The sequence below is a fragment of the Zonotrichia albicollis genome, chromosome 8, assembly GCF_047830755.1.
Source record: "Zonotrichia albicollis isolate bZonAlb1 chromosome 8, bZonAlb1.hap1, whole genome shotgun sequence".
Lineage (NCBI taxonomy): Eukaryota > Metazoa > Chordata > Aves > Passeriformes > Passerellidae > Zonotrichia > Zonotrichia albicollis.
Window position 1 is genome coordinate 11694002 of NC_133826.1, and position 25558 is coordinate 11719559.

Here is a 25558-nt window from a genome sequence, read left to right on the forward strand (position 1 = left end):
GACAGAGATTGATAATCTTCTGTATGAATTTTTCATGGGGTTTTTCTTGTGCATATGCTGGTTCAATGATGCATTTTCATATGAAACACATAAAGCTTTTTTAAGGAAAAATAAAAGCGCTGAAAATCCACATCAGTTCAATTACACTTGCAGATTAAAATAAAGCTGTAATATATATCTATTGTATTGAAATGCTAACTCTATGAATTTTTGATCTACTTTAAAAATGTAAAACTTGGATTTGATTAGATTAGCTGTGGAGTAATCTACACTGAATAAATCTGTCTTCCTTTCATGTGATTTGTCAGTGTTTGTAGTGGGTTTGTACACACAGCTTTCGCCATTATTTTCCAGGCAATACAAGCAGCCATGCAGAAAAGCCACCCATAAATGTCAGAAAACAGAGATATTTTGTTGCATTCCAAGGGCTTTGAAGGTCAAGTTCAATTCAGTTAGCTCACCCAGCGTGAGAGGAGCGTGATCTGATGATGGAATGTGTGTTTGGGTAGGATATATATGTTATTGTCCCTGTACTATTCTATCAGGATAACAGATCAGTGAGAGATTAAACTTTACTGCTTGGGAGAATGTCTTTTGGAAAACTATCAATTTTTATGATTTTTCTCTAGCTCCTATTGAGATGCTGTGCAGAAATAATGAGTCCAAAGAATTTACAGCTTTTATCACAATGGAGATTGACTCCTGATAGTGGCTTTTGGGTGCTATTCCACTGCAGGTATCCCATTCAATTGAGTGTATTCACAAAATAAGTCTCAGATCACGGATTTTATTGTAAACATGAAATTGTGTTTTGCCTCCTTCTGATGAAAAGAGGTTTGTGTAAAAAAAAAAGTTTCTTAATTCCTGGAAGGGAGAGGTCAGCACAAAAGGCAGAGTTTTCCCACTCCAGGGAATCTGTTCTGCCAAGTCCCACTGCAGTGTTTCGTAGTTACTTCCCCTGCCATGCCCCACTCTTTTTTTTTATAAAAAGAAGATGTGATCAATAAAGCTCATAATTAAGTTGAAGGCACTGCCTTGATCAGTGCTTTTATTGAGTTTCAGTGCCCTGATTTGAGGAGCTCCCTAGTCAATGGAGGGAAATGTCATCAACTGCTTCAGCAGTATGTGAGCACTCATTGTGTTTTGTAACTGCAGTGCTGCATAATCTTTGCTATCTGGAGAGTCTCCTTTGTGGTGGCTTCTGATAGCCTTTTGCTCATGTTATCCAAGGATGAATAATGAACAGACTCCTACCTGGATAAGGAGTACAATTGTATTAAGTGGGCAAGAAATTTTAAGTTCCTATGCTTTGCAACATCTTCCTGTGACTGTATGAGAAGTGAGTAAAGCAGGGTCAGATCATGTCAGTAAAAGAAATCTCTCTGCCAAAAACGTACAGGTCATTTGCCCCTCTTTGTTGGTACTGACACTGCATGGCTCAGTGCAGCCCCTCCTAAAAAAGATTTAAAACATAGGCTTGCCTCCTGTTTTTCATTGAAATCATAAAATAGTTGGATGTGCTGCTAGGAGCATGCAGTTTAATGCAGTTGATGTGCATTCTAGATGAAAAGCTCTGTTCTATAGTGCTGTGATAATAACATGATCATTAATGTTTCCAGTACAAGTGCCTGGCTGGGTTCTGCATGCCCTCATCCAAACACACCCCCCAAATCCCTTCCCCATTCCATGTGTTTCCTATGGCATATTGTTCTGTGCTGGAACATCCAACACTCCTCAGAATGGATCCTAATGTGACCATCCCAGTAAATCCCACATGCTCTCTGTGCCTCCATTTGCTCAAAGATTTGGTGCCCTGAAGGTCTGGAAGCCACAGGAATGGGTTAAGCTCTCTCTTCAGAGAGGATTCTGCCACACTGGTGTCCTGATTTTGGTTTGCTTGTGGTTTTTTATTTATTTTTGTTTATTTGTTTTTTGTTTCCCCAACCCCCTTTTCTAAGCTTCCAATTAAGAAAACAGCATGCAGAAAAGAACAAGAATTAAGCAGGGAAGGTGTTTTTTCCCCTCACTGGAAGTAGCATGCTCCCAGCTATATGGCAGAAAATTTCAAATTCCCGTTACAGAATAGCTGATCTCAGCCCAGACTTCTCTGTAATTAGGTCGTGCTTTTTCTTGGCTGTAAATGGTTAGGCCTGTTGGAATGCTCCTACACATGCCAGGAGCAGACAATGCTTGGAGGCACTCAATAATACATTTTGCTTTTCTGATGATGTGTGTGGCAGCTATGTATGGATGAAATAGGCTGGAACAGGTTTATCCAAAGTAAACAGTGAGATTTCCATGTCTGATGGAAAACTCATCAATTGCCAAAAGAATTTAGAGCCCAAGGTTTCCTTGCTTTGTGTGAAAGGCCATCCATCGAGGCTGCTCTTGCCTCCTGCCAATCCAGGACAACATTCCTACAGCTGTGCTGGAGTGTCTCTTGGTCAAATGTAAAAGAAAAAAATGAAAAAGGAAAAAAAGAGAAGAGACTACAAAAGATCTCCTGCAGCCTGGCTGAAGTGCATCATCTCTCATTCATGTCTGCTTAAGAACAGCTTCTTTCTAATTCACAGTTACCTTCCTTTTTTTTTTTTTTTTTTTTATGAAGACCAGTGTGTAAAAACTTTTTTCTCCTTTCTGAACTTGCACCTTTGCCTGGTGAAGGAGCTGTCTGTCACTTCAGTATTTTTATTTCAGAGCAAAGCCAACCTTTTATTCAGCCAGACCTTAAAGAGCCCCCATGGCTCCTCACACTGAACAGGCTTTGCATCCCTGCCTCTGGAGCAAGGCTTTCACCTGCACTGTGTTAGGGTGCCCTGGCTGCCTGAGAGTGCAGCACTAAAATCAGTAATGATGCCCTGCTTCTGTTTTCTTTTCGTGCTTGTGTATAGCAGGTGCATTGCAGAGACTGGCAGAGAGAACATCTAGAGGAACTTGCCAAAAGTGCTGTCCTCCCCAAGAATAGTGTGGGATGAGGCTGGTGTGAAGGGCCAGAGCAAGAGTCCTGCCAAGTAACAGGCTGGGCAAGATCTCTGTCTTCCACTGTTAAATAGCTTTTAGAAGGAAACAGAGGCATGGTGTCAATTTTTTGTTAATTTCAAGTCCACTCTGGCAGTCATGGATCTTTAGAAAAGAAAATTCAATGGAGAAAGTCTGGGCTTGTCCAGATGGTGGTAGGCCATTACAATTCATTTGTGTGAATTTCTGGTTATGCAGTTTTTGCTGTGTAGCATAAACTTTTCCCCCCAGGCAGAAGTGAGCTGCAGGCAAGTGAGGGTTTCCAGCAAAAGGCATTTTCTTCACAGATGTGCAGCCTGAGAATGTGGGGTTGTTACAACATTTTATTTACTTTCATTTCTTCTGCCTCTGGGCTGCTGTCAAGTGTTTAATTTTATTTGTCTGATTATTTTCTTTCTTATCTAGAAGTTAGTACTTCCAGAGGTTACATCCCAGTGTAGTATTTACTAAGCATACAGGTATGTGATTAACATCCATTCCTGCTGCTGCATACCAATCACACTAATGATTTTACTGCTGCCAGCAAAAATTGAATTTTTCTAACTTTCACTTTAGAAGCCATAAAATTACCTTTCCTGTGAGTTCTGAAACAAGAAATTTAGTATTTCTGGTATTTCCTGTAGAACAGCAGAAAAATACAAAAGACTTTTAATAGCTACATCTTTTTTCAAATATAAAGATCTGCTGACCAGAAGTCTGCTGATATTTTATTGTCTTCTAAGAATTTCTCCTGATGTATTTGTGGGGCTTTTTGTTGTTGTTTTTCAACTGGTGTATGCATTTTTAGTCTGTCTCTGGTTGCAAGAATGAACTTTTTGAAGAAGATTTTCATGAAAATGTTGTCACCTATAGAGTGCTTTTCAGAATGTTTGTGAAAGTCCCTCAGTTACAGATTCAGTCTTAAGATGTTGCTGATCATGAATCTTTGTATGTTTCTCTAGAGGAGAAAGAGAGGTCATCTCAGTGAGGTATATCTGGCAGGATAAGAGTTAATACTCACATATGGGTGGTTTTTTGCTTTGAACTTTTCTCAGCAGGTGAAAAATAGCTACAATCAGGTACTACTTCAGTAAGTAGTAACAACCAACTGCCAGGTTGAAAGATCACAAATTCTTGTACCAGCAGTTCTATTCTAGGGAAGCGTGTGTCAGCCTGTGTGTGTCAGAAAGCTTGCCAAGGTATTGATAAGAAGAGCTGGGCAATAATCCAGCGCCAGAAAAAAAAATAAATCACCATTTGAGAGCTGTACTGCAGAGCTTTTCTCTTTTTTTCTCCTTTTTAATACCACTTTGTCATGCAGGGACTACATTAGTGTTTATATAATATGCATCCACAGCTGCTGATGAAGTTCACCCTAGTTGTGAAGGACATCAGTGACTCAGTAACTGCAGTTTTAGATTAAATATTCTTAACAGATCTTATAGACTGAAAAATCAACAACCTTATTTAAAGTGTGCTTTGCTGCCATGGGGATTTTATGGGGGGATAGATATTTTAAATTACTGGACAGCTTTCAGCTGCAGTATAAAATCGAGTAGCAGGCTAGCCAAAGGCATGCCTTACTCAGAAGTTCGGGTTGCTTTGGTGGTGGTGTGGCCTTGTGGTGTGTGAGCTGGGGCTGTGCTAATGATGGGTTTGCTGCTGCTGGAGTGGGGCTGTTGGCATAGGGAACCCTGGGCCAGGAGCAGACTGCTGAAGGAAATACAGGTTCAGCTTGGAGTATGGATGAAACCAAGAGCAGCAACTCTAGATGTGGGGAGCTCAAAGTCTGGAAAGGCTGAAGGGGTAAGAATATCTCCAGACAAATAAATACTCCTCCTTATCAAGAGGGAATAGTGACACAAAGTAATTCCTGAAATCTGACAATGCTTTGCAATTTGAATGGCTCAGAATCACTGGGGCTTTTCAAATATTGTATCTTCTTATGCGTGATAGCATATGGAAGGCCTTCAAAATCCATCAACAATTACTCCTTGAAACTTGGAAGTTCTTCACCTTACATAATTTCATATTATTACCTAAATAAGTAAGTAAGTAAATAATAAGTGTCTTTTTGAGGAAAATGCTGTGTGTAAGAAACTTGTGCAATTACCTGAGACTAATAAAAGGAGATTACATATAGGAGGATTATCTCTTATATAAGGTTTTTAATACAGAATGCTGCTGGTACATCAATTATTTGGACTATGCTGATTACTGTTTGTTCATTCAGGTCTTACCCCAGTAAACCTGAACCCACTCTGCACAGTTTTGGCTTTAATGAAAGATGTGGTTGAATATGTTGAACTGCTATGAACCTAGACACACCACCTGTGAATTGTGAATCATGGTGAAAACTGAATTAAGTAACAAGTTTTAACAAATGACAACGACACAAGAGGTGCAATGAGGTGGGTTTTGAGAGCCCTTGATGTGCCTTAGCCATAGAAAAGGCCAGAGCTCCTGCAGAGAAGGTGTGCAAGAAGTTATGTGTCTTCTATTCATGCCTGCTTAAACACCATAGTCCCCAAACACAGTCCTGGTTCAGGGTACCTTCTTATGAGAAACGCATTCAGGATGAAACTCAGATGTTTCTTTCATTTTAACTACCTAATTTTAGGTGCACCATATTTCTTGCATTACTTCTCCATCACTGAACTTCATTTATGCTTTTATTTCTCAGCTTCCTGGCTACTTACATTCCAGTTTAGCAAAGATGTCCTTAAAAAAAAAAATTTGCTTTAATCCTAATTTTACTGTTTTTTAACCCAAATGAGATATTACTGGTGATACAAACCCTACCATCTTTGTTCTTCTCTCCTCCTGAGAGAGAAACACTGAGAGCAGTCTCCTGTGGAGTCTTTGAACATATTCAGGTTAACTTTCACTTCTGGAAGACAAGAAAGCAAATCTTCAGCTACTGATTTTATGCAAATGATGTTTGACACATGAGTGTTTCTAGAAGGATCTTTGCTTTATATCTTACTCTCTTTGAAGACTTCTAGGACCCCTGCTTGACTGTCTCTTCAGCAGCCCTGTTAGAGGGAGTTTCAGGACAAAAAAAGTAGCTGGAAGGCATGTTTTTTCCAATACTGGTGAAATCAGTAAGGTACACTGAACCAGAGTGCTGAAAGAATTTAATTTAATGCTCTGTTGTAATAGAAAGTAGCTTTTAAATGGGATGCTCAAGACTATAAAAGAGAAAATTAAATAAAACTATTTTTTACATATAGTGGTCTACAAATTGAAACAAATTCAGTAAGTGTAGGCATTATTGTTTTCATTTGGTATTATACTTGAGTAAAAACTGAAACCCTGCATCAGTCCTATAATGAAAATGGTATGATGTGCAGAGATATTAAAAAAGTGATTGAGTTACTCACTGTGCCTGTAAAGGCAGGAATTGTGGAAATAATACAATATTACTACATATTGTGTCATCCAAGGGACCCAAAGCCCTCGCATAAATCTTTGCCTTTCATTTGTCCTTCCAAGTTCAGCGCTGCCATGTATCTAAAAAATAAAAGAATGAGTACTGAAGAAAATCAATTTATGAAAAAAGGCTTATTTGCAATTACTGTTTGGGGCATGGCTCCCAGGGTTCTTTACTGGAATCTTCCATAATATCATGTTCAACTTTATCTTTTAACAAATTCAGGCAGCTACTTGTGATAGAAACAGTAAGCCTGAAAAACAAAATAGTTCTAGAATGAAAGATTAGGAGTTGAGTAAAAATCTTCTGTTGAGTCCATTGTGATCCTAGGGAAGTTGATTTCAGCCTCAGTTTATGCACCTGTGAAATGGGTTTTTACTGTGGAACTCACTAGGATGGGGATTTATTCCTGCTCGTGAAGTGGTTTGATAGTCTCTGCCATATAATACATGCCAGGTGGCAGGGTGCTGTGCTGTGGCTAGAAAGCAGAATAAAGATACTTAGTACAGATCTCAGCAAAATTTACAACTTAAGAAATTATCTTCTTATGCTGAAAATATTTCCTTCCTCCCTCCCTCCCAGACAACTGAATACAACACAAAAAATGTTTGTCTTAGTATTCTGTCAGGTATTATTGAACTATAAAAAAATTATTCTTGTCATCTCACTTCTTAACAGATTATGAAAGAAAAATGACTAAAACTTGTTCAGACTGTCAAGTTCCTGCCAAACTGAAACTAATGAATCACCCTGGCACTGGTAATTAGCCAAAACTCGATGATATGAAGCGTATAAATAGTGCTAGGGACTATGTTGCCAAATATTTATACCCCTGAAAGTAGTTACTGTTTTATTCCCATGAAGTTTTTAATTAAATTCTATCCAGCAGAGTAGTATGACACCCTGGTTTTATTTCAATTCTTACTTTAACAACCTAGATATAAACTGAATGTGATTCATGCCTGCTAGTTATTGATTTTGATATACATGCTAGACAGAATGAGCTCGGTGCCTGAGAAATAACTGACACCAAAAGTGGGATGGGGCTGTTGTGGGGATTGAATAAAAAGAATTAGAAGAAACTGTTTAGTCCTAGTGAGAGCTTTTGGCCCAGTGGGGTCTCAGGTATTGCAGTCTGGGTACTCTGATCTCAGCTTTTTCCTCTTCTACCACTTTTCTTTATTTTCTTTTTTAAACTGGGAATGAGACTGTAGGCAGACTTAATCTCATTAACTAAAGGTAAACTCCTTCCCTCTTCGGCTAGAGGACCCTGTATTCATGAGAAAGGTAATTTTGTTCTTGCCACTGCCATCTAGGCTAGTCAGGTACTATAGTGACTGAAATAAAATGTAACAATAGCTAATATACCATGCAGGTTATCCAGGTAAGAAACTCTCTAACATATGTCTTACTGTGTACCCCTCACTGAGTATGTGAAAAAATGGGAAACATTTAAAAGATGTTTATAACTGGATATACATTTCTTATGTAAATGCTGTCAGTATCAAAATGTCTACATTAGATTAGCTTAAAAAAAAAAAAAAGGATTGATTGAGATTTATGCACAGGATATGTCCATGTTAGAGAAACATTTCTTTTGTTAAGGGACAATTTGCATTCATGAGAACTGAAAATTGAGAAGGAATAAGATTTGTTTCTCTGCTGACTTACTAATTAGTGTTGGTTAAGCTCTCCCAAATGGTAGGATATGTGAGTATTTAAAATGTTGATGCAGACAAATTTTGAGACAAATTACAATTTGATATTCATCCCTGTGTGTAGCTTCAGACTTCTCTGTCATATCCCAATGACATGTAGAATTTCTGGATTCTCAAGTGCTAAATTTTATCAGAGGACCAGTAACAAAATCCATTTGCCTGCAGGAAAGGAGATTTTACAAGAAGCAGTTAATGACAATAGCACCTAGGTTTGGTTGTGTTGTTTTTTTCTTTTAATGGGCAGGTAAGGAACATAGGGACTTAAGGGAATAGGCCCTGTAGAATACTTGTGGCCACTGATCAGACTTCTTTACTTGGTGCTTTTAGAAGGCTGAAACTATAAAAAGTATGTGCTTTGGTGTTTTTCAGTATTTTTACAGTGAAAATTATGGAGCCACTGAAATGCCAGTTTGCAGTAGTCTTTCCCACAGAGAATGCCTTTTGTTGGATCTCGTGCCTTCAACAAAAATTGCAGGGGAACTGAATACTTAATACCAACATCCTTTGTACAAGTTGATAAGTAAACATTGGGTTTGCATATGGCTAGATTTTTTTTTTCCAAAACAATTTCAACAGATGCCTTACTTCTGTTTGCTGTAAAAATTCCTTTCTCTCATTTGAATGTTCTTGTTAGTGCAAATTCTTTATGGCTAAGTAACATACAGAGAAAAATCTTTGCTGTTTTCATTTTCAAACAATATTTTCTTACATAAAAAACCAAAAGGCCATATTTTTTCTTTCATCTGGTAATACAGTGCATTTAAAGAAAAGAAATACAAAAATCAGATGGGTTCGCAGTGAAGGCCAAGAAATTTAGCTACACAATTGAATGTTTCTCAGGGAAAGGGCTGTTTAGAACAACTCTCTGTGAGAAGCACATAAAGCTGATTGCACTATTTTCAAGTTCAAAACAGATTTGCACAAAATAAAGGAAGTAAAAAGTGATATTCAATAAACCAGGAAGATAGGGTATGTGGAAATGGTGTAGTAGCATCATACAAGCAATCTTGCTTCCTGCTGTGGATGTTTTGATTGAAACATGCTCATGTAGTGGAATGAGACTCTAGATTCCCCTTTAAATATTTGCAATATTTTAATTCTGATTTGCAATAAATAATATGACTAATCCATGCTCCTTCTCATTGCTTTATGATTATCACTTGCACCGCACATCTTGGCTGCTTTTAGCACTTACAAGGCTCTGATATATAGCTAAATGTTTCTGACTCCATCTGCTACAAAGAGAAGTGACACAGAAGTGCTCCCCAGCCATTTTATTGCAATTTAATGTAAATCTGTTATAATGCAGATGATGAAAAGTGCAGTGGCTTCCATGAATTCTGAGAGCTGTGATTGGGTTGTGGCTGCTGCGCTGCCCTCTGAAGATTTGCTGGGTTTAATTTTACATTGCACAGCCATTAGCTGGCTGAGGTTCCTCACTGAATCACACTGCCACAATACTTCTTCATCCTCCTCTTCCTTTTCTCCTCACAGTGACCTCCTTCACCCAAGTGTTCCAGCCCAGTCTCTCATTGCTTTTATCTTAAAAACTGTAACCTCCCAGTACATCAGAACACAGAGCCAGGCAATTGACCCTGCAATGGATTATTTTGTTAACTCTTTTTGTGGGAATATCATAACATCCCTTCCCATTTGCTGTGGGCTCATTGTGATTCTCACTGTTGTGCAAGGACAGATTAATCGTATCTGGTTGCAAGGAGAGCTTGCCTTTACCATGGCACCATGTGTGATCTTATTGCCATCATGTAAAATAAGTGATATTAAATGTGTTCTGTGCTGGTTAGTTGGGAATTAGCTGGTAGATGGGAATTGGGATGATCAGATTCTGTCATCCAGCATTAAGTGTTATTATACACTTATGCATACGCCCTTAGGCGAATGGTTTTTTCCCCCCCTGTATTTTCTGTAAATGTTACTGTTTACAATGATAGAGTTACCTTCAGTAGAGTAATTAAACTGTGGCAAATTAGGTAAACCTAGAATGCAATTAAAGTACAGTAAAAACACATGTAAATGATAATTGTTTCATTCCCACAGGGGAAATGTGAAAATAATCTTTTCAATTGAGTATCATATCTAGAATCTTTACACATGCCAACTGACATGATTGTCCTTAAGTAATTTGTCTAGAAGTAATTGACTGCAGTATTAAAAAAATAGCTAAAAATAAGGAGAGCATCCTACTTTCTCACAGGTGTTTCACCTGCAGACTGGGGAGTTATCCAGGGGAAAAGCTGTGATCTTTCTGGGATTACATTCTCCAGTCCAGCTGACTGCATGGGCTGGAGATGAAAGGGGAGGACTAATTACAGGCTTCAGATTGGTTGAATTATTAACAATGGAGATCCTCTTATCCAAAATAATAACCTTACTTGGTAAATTCATGAACCTGGAATAAGGCAGAATGTGGTGCTAACTTCACCAACAATTTATTCTAAATTATTTAAAGTTATAGTGTGAATTCTGTTGTATGGAATGATCTGTGGGGATGGTAATCTTTCCATTAAATTTTGTGTGGTGTCACTGCAGATGGCATTTTCCTTTTGTGTGTTGTCATCCCTGGAAGATGGATGATTTTGAGTGAAGACTTTGGTGGGGATGTTTACATAAAATCTTTATTCCAAATGCGAATAAAATTTAAAGTTGATAGATGTTTTTTGAACCTTAAAAAAGCCTTTTTTTTTTCTGAGCAAAACTGACTCATTTGCAACCAGTTTTAAAAGAAACTCTGCAAACCTCTGAAATGCAAATTTATTGAAATAAAACAATCCAGTCACCTGTCTCCTTGTGCTCCTGCAGCAAGGTGACTACCAGAGGAATAATTTCACGTAAAGCTTTCTCAAGTGTTTTTCCTTCATCCTCCAATTGAAGATATGTATTTTTTTATTAAAACTGACTCTCAATTTTAATAATTTATTTCCTTTCTTCTTTTCATTACAGAGAAAGTCCATTGTTGCCGTGAGTTTCATTGCAGCATTCCTCTGTCTGATCATCGTTCGTCTCACAAATGAAGTAACTTTCCCTTTGATCCTAAACTGCTTTGGACAAACCAGAGTCAAGTGGATCCCATTTTCTAATGGCCAAAGGCAGCCTCTGAAAACTCATTATGGATACATAAATGTAAAAACACAAGAGGTAAGACCTGGTTCTAACAGCCTGACCAAATGGACCAGTAGATTTCTTTTTCTTCGATCCCATCCAATGCTTTTTTACAACCTGCCCAGTGTAAAAACTGAACAAGGGTGTTTCTGAACAAAGTGGCTATTTTAGAAGTCTCCTACCACTTTAAATAACCTTTGAAATTTTTAAAATTTCTGTCATGTCTGGGGAGAGCAGTGAAGTGACCTCAATATCACCCTTTATTGAGTGAAACCTTGTTTATACAAACAAGAAAATCTTTCAGATTAATTTCAATCCTTCAATCCCTCTAATGCAAAAGGGAATTTTCTTGTGTTTGTTGTAATAAGGTCCTAAAAATGTTTCATTTTGCCTAGGCTTCCCAAAGAAGAAATAGCTCATTTTTGTTTGTATGGGCATGAAAGAGGAAAAGGGAGTGATATGTGAAATGAGAATATGTGAGTCAAGTGAATATATAAAGCTAGAGGTTAGCTGGATTTTTCTGGAAGTATTGCATTAATACTTGATAGCTATTTCAAAACTAGGTATGTATTTGCATTCTGTACTTTAAAACTCACTGATGTGTATCTGCTTTGCAAAATACTTGCTGTGTGATAAAAACACTTGTCTGATGAAATTAGGTTTTACAGGGACCTGTGCTTTAAAGCGTCTTAGTTGTCGAAATTTCTAGCGCCATTTTTGGGTTTTGGTGGTGGTGGTGCATTTTCTTCAGACTTTTCCACTCTCTTTGCAATATTTGTAAAATGGAATCTTTTAAAATAAGGCAACATAAAAATTGAGCTCTTTCTATAATTTGTGATCAGTTCTGGTACTGTCAGTCATGAGAAATGCTATCAGACTTCCATTAACTGCTAGGGGTTTTTTTCGTATAAAATTACAGTTATTAATGAGTGAAATTCATTCACATAACAGCTTTATAGAGAACGAAAATACTTTACCACTTCATTATATTTAGGCCTGTAAGTGTGTTGGACTAGTTAGTTATTATCCTACCTTTAGTGGGTTAAATGTGGAACTCAGAATGAGAGAGATGCAGTTTTTAGGAGGAAGCTCCTTTTAAACATATGTAGCTTTTAATCAATATGTATGTCAATAATATGTAGCTTTTAATACAAAGTGTTGCATATACTGTATTGCTCCTGTAAGATGCAGCACTATTTTGGAGGCCATTATCTATAAAACAGAAAAGGGCGAAGCAGGTGAAAGGAGAACTATTCAGATGTGAATGGTATCCCAGTGGCAGGAATGGGAGGTGCTGGTGAGCTCAGAGGGGTTAAGGCTTCACCCAGCATCTTCCTCCCTCAGGAATGGGAGGGCACAGTGTTCTCCTTGTCCCTGGGTTGCTGCCAAAGTGGCAGGCATGGAATCTGAATGAGGCAGAGCTGCCATGGTCACTGGATCACTATCAGTCTGAACTGATAACTGGGGAGGAGTGTGCTAATCCATTTTTATTCACCATTGACTTCATCAGAGGTTAGAAGTAGTTTGTGAGGGCCTTAATTCATTCCTAAATTTGATAGCACGCTTGGAAGTTCTAACAGTAAATGGAAATGAATGTCCTGAAAGCTGGTGACCGGTATCAATTTGTAACACATTTGTCTCAATTTGGCTTGGATCATGAAGGACTCCTTAAACTTAGTAATTTTAGTTGTTTTCCCTGTTGTATTTGCAGATTGCATTAATATTTGCTAATTAAAATGATAATGGAGAACCTGAACATGGTTTGCTTATTGTAAATGCACTCTTGACTTAATTATTCCCTGTGCGAGGGAATTTTTGAAAAACTTTCACATAGCTCATGTTCCTAACTCACACTCACAGCTTTCTCAGACTATGGTCTTTAGAACACATATTTTGTCAAATAAGCATTTGTATACTATAATACTATTAATAAAGCCAGAAAAATCTCAATTATTAGTTTCTTTATTGTGTCAAATACATTGAATTTTTGCTAATTTCATAAAATTTAGATATTTTCTTTTTTTTTTTTTTGTGCTGCTGTGGTATGTAAAATAAGCAGAAAAGTTTACTCTATGAGACAGACTAATGCCCCAAACAGATGTGGCCAGGTTTTTTTGCAAAATGGGACACCTGGTGTCTCGTCAGGGACCAAATGATGTGAGGAAACAGCACCACAATGAATTATCAGAAAATAAAGTGATGGAAGGGAAGATAGGAGGGAAGGCTTTCAGAGATGTGAATTTTGGCTTCTTCTCTTCTATTGAAGGAATCTTTTTGCAGAATTCTTTGAATGAATTCTTTGTTGAATGTGCTCACATACTCCTAGAGTGTCCTTTGAATTCTGTCACCCGCTGGTGTCTCCTGCTGTCTGATAGCACTCCCTCCTGTTCCTCAGCCACTTCTAACATCCTTCTTCTTTTCTTCACATTTGTTCTCTGTTCTCCTTTACCTGTTCCTCTCAGGCTGCACTCCAGGGTCTGGCTGCATGCCAACTCCTTAGTGTAACTTAAAAGTGCAACGTCAACAAACTAGAGGAATTAGGATCATTTGCCACCAACCCAATCAGTCATCTAAAGTGACAGGAAGCTAGAAAATCTAGAATGAGCTACTTCTCTGCTTTTCCTGTCTCTCTATTGCATACTTACTTTCTGAAGAAAAAAGAAAATCAAACTAAAAAAGGCCCAACTCCCCAATCTTTTCCATAGCAATAAAAGTTTAAGTTAGGAGGAGCTTGTTTTTTGGGGGGGTAGGACTGAGTGAGATGAGACTTGAAAAATCTTATGAGATGATGGAAAAGCAATTACATGATTAAAATGGTGGTGTTTAATAATTTGTATTAAAAAAGATCAGGAAATATGATGATGTGAATATTAGTGTTTATCTCAAGTAAAAAACAATGATGTGGCTGTTATTAGGTATGATCAGAGGAATGCTGTAAAGACATTTTTCAAGGGTGTTGTGTATTTGACTTGACACTGTAGAACTGTGGGATTTTTATTATTAAAAAGTCTGAAAAAAAGATTAAAACTAGATGTATTGCAATATTTAATATAAAATGCAAAGAGAGACATAACTTAATCCACAATTAAGGCTGTACATAATACAGGGTTGTTGCTATGGTTTCCTTGATTTGTAGCCATAGCAACAGCTTTGGGAAAACTGTCTTTATGTACAGTAAATATATTAGATTTGAAATACAAATAGATGTGAAGTGTTGTATATACTGGGCCACTATGTCTAGACACATTTTAGTTTCACTTTGGAGATATTCCTGAAATAGGGGATTCTTCACCTGGAAAATCTCTATCCAGAGCCCACCCTCACTGCCCTCAGGAGGAGAAGATCTTGTAGTAGCCTTCCATGATGAGATCTCTCTTCCCTTTTCAATATCCACATCCAAGATGACTCCTTGAGATTTATGGGAAGCTCTGCTGCTGTTTTGCAATATTGCTGTCTCACTCAATACATGAATTTTGACCTTTCAGTGAGAAGGAGGTGTATGAACAAGGTGACCTTTCTTTCCCTTATTTCCTCCACTTTGTGCCTATGGATTTTTGGTGAGGGGTCACATGAAATCTGTCTTTAGGAAATATCATGCCTATCATGTGGTAGTTATTTTTATTCTATTCCTGGTGATTTTTTTTTTCATAGAAAATATTAATGTGATACAACTCCACGGTGGTTACCCAATTGAAACCTACTGGAATAAACTTCCCCCCACCCACATCAAGCTGATGTAATGACTCTTTTTGTATATCAGAAATGGGGAAGCAGATAAAAAGAAGCAGGTAGAGAAAATATAACCTTCCTCCTTCTTTCATGCCACTCCTACTCTACAAAGAGTTCTGGCAAAATTAATGAACATCATGTATTTAAATTGCAGCATTATGACATCAATTTAAAATCCATTAGCAGTTTGAAACTTTATGCTAGGCAAGTCTAATAGTGTTCTTGGATATTTGATTGTGCTTCCTGAAAGGTGAATATTGAATAGGTTTTTACTCTACCGTCAGTATTAAAATAATATAGCATTTTCCTACGTACGTAAAACCTGAAATATAGCTGCAATAACACTTGAAGCATAATTATAAAAGTATATTCAGGTACTGAACAATGATTAAAACTGTTCTTGGAAAAGGGTAAGTTCTGAGATGACCTAAAATCCCTACATTAAACTGCAGCTGTGAGATCTAATGGCTTCCTCTGAAATGAATTGTGAGGGAGCAAAGAGCCTTTGTGTCGTGAGCACTGAAGGATCCTGCATTATAGTGATGAGCACTAGATAAAAGGAATGTGCATTGCAGCACTTAGGACTTCTTAAAAATCCTGTCATAACTGCAAAACTCATCAGTACTGTATTGATATTGAAGAAATACATTTGGATCATATTATGCCATCCCATTTTGTCCCTAAACTGAACAGGCCTGGATACAAGCATTAATTGCTCACCACTTGAGGCACACACAGCTATGAACATGTGGGACTGGAGTGCCTAAATCTGCTTCCTTTTTTATTTTCCCTTTTTGCCAGAAGATCTGTAGTAGAACTTGGCTTAAATTAATGCAGGTTTCCACAAATGAAATACCGCAGATATGAATATTAACAGGAGCCTACAGACCTTTGCGTTGTCCTTTTTATTATTCTTTTCAAAACACAATAAATTAAGTGCACTTAAAAATTACCTGAAATGTAGAGAAAAATTAACATAACCTGCAGAAATATGGGCTGTGATGTGGTCTCTGGCTGTAAGATAAGGCACATACAATTTCAACAATAGCAAAACCATAGCTGTCAATATGTCATAATTAATCATTAGATAGACCCACACCAACCATGAGACACCACCTTTCTTACAAAACTTGAAAAACTAAAAAGTCATAAGGAAAGCAAAGAATGGGAGTGATGTTTTAATATTAGTTCCTCTCCTGATATGGGAAGTGAGAAACATTTTTCAAAAAGACTGAAATTTTGTAAGAAATAATATAAAAATGTAAAGCTAGCAACCAACCTGGGAAGGTTTGTTTTGCCTCTGTTAGTAATGGAGGAAAATGACACTATGAAATGTCAGTGGAGAATATTGGAGTGCTGTTGGAGAACAGCTTTGGGTTTCATCTCAGAAGAGAAGGTACCAGACTGTGAACTTGAATGGTGTGTTCAGCTGACTCCAGAGATGCTTGTTTCATGCTTTTCTTGGAAAAACTGTGTCCTAGAGAGGCTTAAAAGCTGCATCAGCCAAAACTCCCTGTGCCAGAAAGTTACTTTAGTATTTAATTTCTGACACATGGATGACTTCTATCCTGTCTTTTCCTTTGGGATCTTGTTCTATGTTACAACTTAAGAATTCACAGGATATTTTGGTAGTAAAAGGTCATTTGTTTCATAGTAATTTATCATTTATATCCCTTCTAAGACACATTCTTTTATCACAGTTGCACAGTTACTCATTATTTCAGCCTCAGAAATAATGTAATAATAATAACAGTAATGAAAGTACAACTAAACATGCCGTATCATCTGGAAATATTTCTGCTTCCATTTTATAAATTTTCAGGAGCAATTTTCTTTGGAAGTATTGCAGAAGGATTAGTATTAGAAGGATTACATGACAATCACATGTAATGTGATGTAACACTTCACTTATATTTGTATTTCAAATCTACCTGTTAAACTGAGAGACATTCATATGGAGGATTGGTGGTTCCTGATCCCCCACCCCTGTTGTGCTTCCCAGCTGTACCAGAGCTCCCATTCCTGGCTCTGGGAGCCACAGGCACACACTCAGAAATAAAATTCCTGCCAAGGACTTTAACCACCAAATGAGCAACTCCAGGACCACATCTATTATAGAAATAAATCTCACTAAACAAATAGACCTCACCAGAATCCTCACTGCCCTCTTCCTCTTTCCAACCCTCTTTTGGCCTGGAAGAGGAGTGAATTATCCAAATAAGCGGCAAGGTCCGCTTGAAACCACTCAGGCTGCTATGAACCTACAGGAGAGAGGGGAGCACAGATAATGTGTGTCCTCAGTGGAGCAAATCCTGCCAGCTCAGCCATTCTCCTTCTGTATATATGGAATAAGCTTAGGTTTCTAAAGCTGCCACGACTCTGATGGTGTCTCATGAGGAAAAAGTCAAGTGCCAGGATAAATATATCAAGTATTCTATATAGAGGAATTAAATCTGCTCCACACAGAGCCTCAGTGTGATGAGTCAAGCAGTGCTGCCTGTGTGGCAGCTCTGCTTAAAAAAAAAAACAGCTAAGGGACTTGAGAAGAGATTACTATCAGCCAGTGAGCTGTGCCTTCAAAAGTCAATCCCTAAAGAACCTGGGCTGGTAGAAATAAATGTCTGTGATGCAGTCATGGGCTGGGCTGATCTGCTGAATGGAGCTTATAGGTTATATTGCAGAAGGTCACTGGTATCAAAGATTTGCCATCCACCTTGGTTATGTGTTATTTTCAGAGATTTCTTCCACCTTCTGGAGGATTTTTTTCTACTGCTGCTGAGGGGTAGCTAATGTTAGTCTGCGTGTTGAGAAGACGCCAGTTGTGTTCTCCATGTGGAAAGTGTGAACAATGTCTCCCCAAAAGAGAGACACGACACCTAGAAAATTGATTTGGGATCATCTGGCAAAAATTCTGAAAAATCTTTTTAGAAGAAAAGCTGGCTTTTGCAGTTAGCTAGTTTGATGGGCAAATTTCTGTCAGCAATGTTTTGTTTTAGTTTAAATGGCAGGTGGACCAGAAAAGTGAATGGAGTATTCTTTGGACTGGTAAAGAAAAGAGCAGAGAGGTTTGGTGTAATGTATCATTGAGTGAGACCAAACCTCTGGGGAAAATAGGAAAGATGAGAAATGAAGGGAATGAAGAAGAACTTACTGATTTTACTTTGTATGAGGACTTCTGTTACCATGACATTATTTCAGCTTTTGTCAGTAATAGTTGCCAAATGCAGGATGAGCTGCCATTGGTGGCAGGTGAGGTGTCTCCTTGGTGTTCCAGTTCATCAGCTGGGAGAGCAGTGCCCTCTCATTTCCCCCCTGAATATCCTCCCACTACTGCTGTTTAAAAATGAGGATGCCTTCATCAAAAGAAACCCAGTGTCACCCTCCTGAGTGTATACTCGGAGTCCATTTCTCACAGAGATTCAAGGTGTCTGTTGCAGCACAGTGTCACAGTTGTGGATTTGGTGATGGCAGCTGAGGTACGCTTTGTACTGGTATATAAAATACACCATAGAGTAAAGAGAGCCACTAAAAATGGAATTCTGCTCTTACAATCGTTCTTACACAAGGGCTTCCTGCTGGCTGTGGCAATCAGTGAGCTCAACTCTTTGAGCTGCTGCCCAGCACAGCTCTTCTGGCAGAGATGCTCAGCACGGGGCTGACCCACAGCTATTAATACCTCGGTGCCGGGAGCTGTGCGCAGACGCCTGTGGGTGCACATGTAAACACAGCAGCCAGAAAGCTCAGGAGGCACACTCCCTACACTGACAGCCATGCCAATTGCTAGTTAGCTTTAAAGCCTCAGCCATCTTCCTTGAAAGCCTTTGCTTTCCAAGTTTGCTCCCATGGCCATCTGTCACAGCCTGCGTTTGGCAGCTCCGGGTTCTGCTGGGAGGCTCTGCGGATTGAGCACAGAGTTCTGTCTTTTGTGTTGTTCTCTGAGTGGGTGGAAAGTTTCATTCACATGAGCCTTTTCTCTTAGGCTTTCTGTTAGATTAAAATGTGAACCTTAAATGCATATTTGAGCTGTTAATCTGTGCTGTCTGCTCTCAAACCAGGATGGAACAGGTGGAGTGGTGTAAGTGCTGCATAGAGAGAAATGAGCTCAGAGACCCTCTTGGAGCAGATGCAAATTGTACCAGCAATAATTGCTTTTCTTGGGCTAGTTGCTCTTGTCTGGCTGAATACCTTAGTCTGTACTACCAAATATGTGTTATTTGGTCTGTAAGAGACCTGTATCAATGCTGTATCAAAAATCTTATGCCCATTAATGGCATTACTATGCTGGCAGCGTGTGCATCTTAGAGCTCTGCTTAATAGACTTACAGTGTCTGTTACAAGGAGCTGCACTTTCTGTGGGTTTAGCTGTAAATTTTGTGTACTCATCACAAATAATTTTGTAACTACCTCCAAACCAATAAATTATATTCCTACCAATGTTGGAAAGTTCATTGCAAATGGTGTCCGTGCAGCTGCACTCTAAAATGAAGACCAGTTTGATCTGGGGAGAGGTGGGAGGGAGAAAAATGAAGTTCTTTGTTACTTGCAATATTTCTTTCTTCCATCTCTATTTTTCTTTCTCTCTAATTGATATATTTTCTATATTGAGCTAGTCAGAGATTACAGTAATCTCTCACTTAGAAAAGCAGTTGGCCCATTAGATGAATAAATACCATGTTAAATGAAAATCCCCAAATGAGCAGAGAAATTACTAGAGTGATTTTGGGATTGTCCTCTTAATAACAACAATTCATCCTCCTTTTTAATCCCTAGCCCCAGGGATGCATATTACTGCCTTTACCTTTTCATACCAGGCAAGTCCTCTTTTCTGCAACTAATAACATCATTTTTTGAAGTAGCACTTCTTGAATTTGTCTTTAACAGTTTCTTGTAGTTAGGACCCAGAGTTTTGGATTTAAAATTGATGAAAATGCTACCAGTCTTAGATCAATATTTCTCCAGGGGATGGAACCTGCTTTGTTTCAGTTAGAGACTGAAAAGAGCACTCGAGGGTCTCGCATTATTATTACACCAGCCAAAGTGCAAGTTGGTTTGGGTTGATTTCCCTGGTTCTAGTTCAGGTTCTAGTTCACCCCCCCTCCTTTCTGCCTCTTTCAGTGCTGGTACCTAGGATTCACATTTGTAAAGAGAAAAATATAATTTCTGGAGTGCATCAAGTTGAAAAAGTGTATCTCTAAGCTTTTACACAGATGTCTTCAGGCTCCTATGAAATGGCTGACTGCATGCTCAGGACTGACTCCAGAGTAGTTCCAGGGCAGTACACTGAAAGCTTAGATCAGCACTGGCAAATATCCTACAACAGAAAATAAATACCAAGGTGAAGGATAAAGTCTGGCCTTTCGGTAAAAACAATAACCCTATATTTGATGACATACAGTGTCTTATGGAATTGATCAATGAATGTCAGTTTTGTTCTCAGGTGTTTTGTGTGTAATTAATTTTATTGATTTATCAACATTTTCCAGCTTACAATACAGTTTCTTGTGTCATCTTATTCCTAACATGTAAAAGATTTGTAATGTCAATCCTATTTCCTATTAGCTCTTCCTTTTTAGAGCCAGTTCATGTTGTCCAAAACTGCTGATTTTTCTTCAGCTTCCCCTCCAGTTTGGCTTGCCCTTTACTGCCAAGAATTTATTTCACTAGATCATCAGATTTCCTCTTCCTCCAAAATATATTACTATTTATGCTTTGAAGGCATAGATTGGAGATTTAGGAGATAAGAGGCTGCTCTTAAGCCACCTATTGCTGCATTCTGCTCAAGGTTTGATTCCTGATGGAATCAAGGTGTGGCCTCATGATGAATATATAGATCCAGTCTTCTGGTAGCAGCCTTTGGAAGAGCATCTGGAAATAGGTTTCAAAGCAGAAGAACCTGTGGCAAAGTTGTGTCTCAAGTCCGAGTTCGTTTTAAGTTTTCTTCTGATGTCCTTACTAGAATGACTTCTTTTTCAAATGGAGTGAGCCCAAAAAGAGTTTATTTGAAGCCACATCAGTGTTTCCCAAAGGCTGAGTGCAGCCCTTTTAGTGTTTCCAAGGCTGAACCAGCTCTCCAGTAAGAAGCCAGAAAAATGCAATTTTCTCAGACACATAGCAGATGGTGCTTCTTCATTAATTGTCTCTGTGGCAGACCTTCAGAAAGTCCCACAGGAGTGCCTTGGAGGTAGTGGGGATCATCCTTTGGGATCCTCCATGCTGGTGAGGTTGCTCTGGAGCTGTCCTGTTCATTTCTGCTCCAGCTGGCCCTTGGTGCAGAATGCCTCTAGCTCTTACTCACCATCAGTATATCAGTGACAGGGGGTGGAGCTGATGACATTATTGTAATGCAAATAATGATGATTAGTGTTGATCTTTTACTCAGAAGGGAATGTGCAGAGGAACAACCTGGAACTGTTACGAGCTTGCCTCATTTTCTGTCCTGCTGCTGATGTAGTCCACAGTATTCTTGACTGCTTCAGGATCATCATATTTGTAAAGAATCAATGTTTATGAAGAGCAAGTAACATTTTTTGATGAAGTTACTTGTGGTCGTGTTCAAAAATTGAAATGTTATAGTCATATTGACTGTCATAAAATGATTGTGAATCTACTATCCCAGAGAGATTATCCCTTATTACCATTGAATTACAGTCAGAACTTTATTGTCAGAACAACAACAAAAATAATCTTTGCACTGCACTAATGCTTCATTCTGATTGACAAAGGATGAGGCAATCCACATACTGTGACAGCAGTGCTGGCATGTATTATATAATGATATATAGCAACTTCCATAGGCTGCCATTAATTTCTGCATGAATCCTGTCTGTCTTTGATAAGCACGTGTAACTCCTAATAAATTATTTTGGAGCTGAGTATAAGCATCAAGGAGAAAGGACTTCTGTAGGTATGGGGGCTGATGATAGCTGAAAATGAAAAGGTAAAACTGACAGATAATTGTAGATGAGAAGTCATTTTCAAGCAATAGACAGAGGTGATATTGTTTCCTGTTTGAAATTAGTTGCCACCTCTGCTGGCTGCAGTGCAAGGTAAGTTCTGCTGTAAAATCTAAATCGTTTGATCATTTGTTATGTATAGGCTGTTGATAATAACATAGGAACCAGCTCCCTCCACTTGCTCTTAAATGGCTTGCTCCCATTCTTCTGAGTGTTATCCACTCTTCATTTCCTGGGGAAGAAATGGCCCTCTGTGAGGCTGTTTATCTGAATAGTGCAGAAATAATTTTCTGCAAACATAACTATTACCATAACAGAACTCTTAAAAAAAATTACAGTGACACTCTGAGTTTTCTGAGATTAGTGTCTTCCTCTAAGGTCTCTATTTCCTCTGGTATTACTTCCAGACCTGTTCACTGAAACTACAATGCTTGGCTGCCACAAATAGCATGAATAATGCATACAGTTTCTGCTCGTTTCAGTGTGTGCTAAATAGTTTCATATACAAAAAATAAAATCTAGAGCTGAAAGAAGCCAACTGGCCACTCATCATCCTGCTAGTACGTGACTGACCCACATTCCATGTTATCTCAGTTTTAACCTGCCTGCTGCTATGATTGCAATTCTTGGGCATTTACCCACATCCCTTAGAAGATCACATGGTACCACTTGAGTATTTTCTGAGACTGAGATATGGCAAATATTACCACTGTCTGTATTTCTTTATTTCCTGGTTTTTTGAAAGATCTTAGATGTTTCTAGTTCTTATTCTCTTTTTTTCTTTCAGTGTGTATGGACACATGCAGTTTCACTTTTATCACCATGTTATCAAGCGAAATGCTCCTTTATATTTCCTAACTCATCCATGGAAAAAGCCCACTTTTCCCTCACTTCCTGGTGTTCAGTTTCCTACAACTCACTATGGGATTGAGCTGTAATGGAAGGCAGGAGATGATATAACATGGTCCCTCTGTTTCTAGATATCAAATTACCTTGGATTTATTTTTCCTAACATGTCTTGGATCTTTTTCCATGAGATTAAGCTCTTCATTTTTTTCCAAGGTGATGCCCACCATGTGACTTCCCTCATGCTTGTGCACTGTTTCTGCAAATACAATCAAAGTGCACAAATACAAATCTTTCTCCTGAAGATTGTAAAAATAAAACAGATTTAGCAAGGAATAGATCACAAATATGGTGTTGTATGAGGCCAATTAAAAAAAGGTATAGCACTGAAAGGCAAAGTGATTTTTTTGTTGGTTGGTTTGTGGTTTGTTGGGGTTTTTCTCCTTAGTTTGTTTCAGTCTATATCAGAAATCTTATAGTGGTTTAAGTTATTCTTCAAAAAGGATTTTTGGCCAAAATTTTTCCCATTCAGTCTGTAGTAGTGTTCTTGCAGTTTAAATGCCCTTTTTCATTAAAGGAACAGTTTTCATAATGGAATAACAGGATGGATCTGTTAAGAAATTAGAGTTTCATTTTATGTTCAGAACACTTGATTTGTATATACATTTGTATTTCTTGTACATTCAGATTAATTGTTCAATTATCTAGGAAGCTGTATTCTGAATTCCTGAAAATCTGTCTTTTTATCAGTCTTTAGTAAATGGAAGAATGCCTCTAGTAATTTCCCTTCACTCACTAAGCATGTAATTTTTCTTTGAAAAATCTAGTTTGTCTGGCAAGATCTTTATAAACATAAATATAATTTTAGCAACTACATATCACTAAGAGGCATTTCTGTGTTAGATGTGTGAGTAGATATTATTGCATAATACATCTTAAAATCTGTTTGAATTTTTAAATTGCTAGAGGATTCATGAATGTAGTTTATTTTTTTTTGCTTCTTTCCAATATGAGTATCTATCTCTCTATACAACCATTAGTTATTTCTCGATGCAGTGAAATATTTATCTACCTAAGGATGTCCAAGAGTTCTTATACTGTTTTGTATTTGAAGTAGCATCATTTTTAAAAGTGCTCAGCACAGAGGCAGTGTCTATTATTTAATGATTGTGGTGATTTGGGAGGGGAAGGGTGTTTCTTGATTGCATGGTTAGGTTTGCTCCCAGTACCATTGAAGTGAAACCTGAGGTTTTCATGCTTTGTGGAACCTGTGAGTGTGTCTGCAAGATTCCTTTCCTGTTAAATAGGCGCCTGTTTGGGTAGGTTCACAGCCCAAACCCTGTCAGCCTTTGCAACGCACAGCTCACAGCTCCATGCAATGGCTGTAAGAGCAAGGGAGCCTGAACAAGGTGAGGAAACATCTGCATAAATTCAGCATATCAGCCTGCCCAGCCCTGTGCTCAGAGGCATTTAAAGCCCCATGTTTTGCCCCTCCATAACAGAACAGTACATGGTAATCTGTAATATTTTCAGCTGTACTATAGGTTCTATTGTGAAAGGATGCTGAGTTTATTTTTGCTGCAGAAAATGGACTTGACATGAGCTTTGGTCCATAGGTAATAGGTTCTTGAAGGCTCTGAGTGTTTCTTTCAGCAAAATGCTAATCTGGTAAATTGGTACATTTAACAGTCATCTGGAAATGCACCCTTTTGTGTAATATGTAGTTGATTGTAACAATTTTGGATGCTATTTAATGGTGCCATCCTTAAACTTTCCAGTGTGATACTACCTAGAGAATTTGTTACTGATGAAATCATTATAGTGTTATAGAAATGAAATAGGTTGCTGCTGAAATTACCCTCAAAATCTAATTGTAACTTCACTGGAATTTTTCCCATGATGGATATTAAGTATATGCGTATTTTTTATTTTTATAGAAGCAGCAATTTTATTTGTGTGCTTAATTTTATTCCACTATCTATTATGTATGTATTACATTTTCCTTCTCATTTCCAGTTGTGGTCAAAGACAACTTTAGTCCAATTTGGTTTTTATCTGATATTCTTTTATTTTTATTTCTCCTGTCACATGAATGAAAAAAGCAACATATTTCCTTTCTTGAGACTTCCCTAGGATTTCTCAAGTTAACACAATGAAGAGCTCTATTTTATTAATACCTGAAATGATGCCAGACCTCTCAGTTTCCTTGTGAAGGCTTTCTTAGAAAGAAAAACATGTTTTATAATTTCTGGCCTTCAAATAAATTCAGATGCCTTTTTTGGGGGTTTTTTTTTGGTTATTTTGGTTTTTTTAAATCAAATCTCTTGTTGTACCCAAAGTTTGCTTTCTAGGCTCATCTTTGTTTCAGACAGTGTCCGATTTAAAAACAAAACAAAGAAGAGAGATCTCCTTACTTGTTTGTAGTCCAGGAGCAATAGATGAAGCCCTTGATCACAGAGGGAGATTTCAGGGACTGCCCAGGTTCCCAGGCACAGGAGCCCTGCTCCCTTGACACTCTTAGGTTATCTCTGTATTGTTCTAGCTCTTACTCAAAGATGAGATATCTCACTGCCTTCAGAGCAGCAGCCTTGCATTCATCAGGAGTTGTGCCATTCTTTCTTTCTGCTCTTGATCTTACAATATAGATTGATCCTGTAAGAGATGAAGAAATACCCATGTCTGTTCATCAGGTTCTGTCCCCGTAGTCACACAAAGCTGGGACACAGGGTGGGTACATGGCCACCAGCCACCACTTTTGTCAC

The 25558-nt window shown here is 38.2% G+C and overlaps 1 protein-coding gene across 1 annotated transcript in view; it reads left to right on the forward strand.

Annotated features, from left to right (window-relative positions):
- The window catches only part of ST6GALNAC3 (ST6 N-acetylgalactosaminide alpha-2,6-sialyltransferase 3), a 217065-nt gene that overhangs the window by 89228 nt on the left and 102279 nt on the right, over nucleotides 1–25558 (forward strand). Inside the window, exon 2 of the mRNA XM_005482164.4 lies at nucleotides 11110–11304. Coding sequence (XP_005482221.1) covers nucleotides 11110–11304 — 195 coding nt within the window. The remainder of the gene's footprint in view (nucleotides 1–11109; nucleotides 11305–25558) is intronic.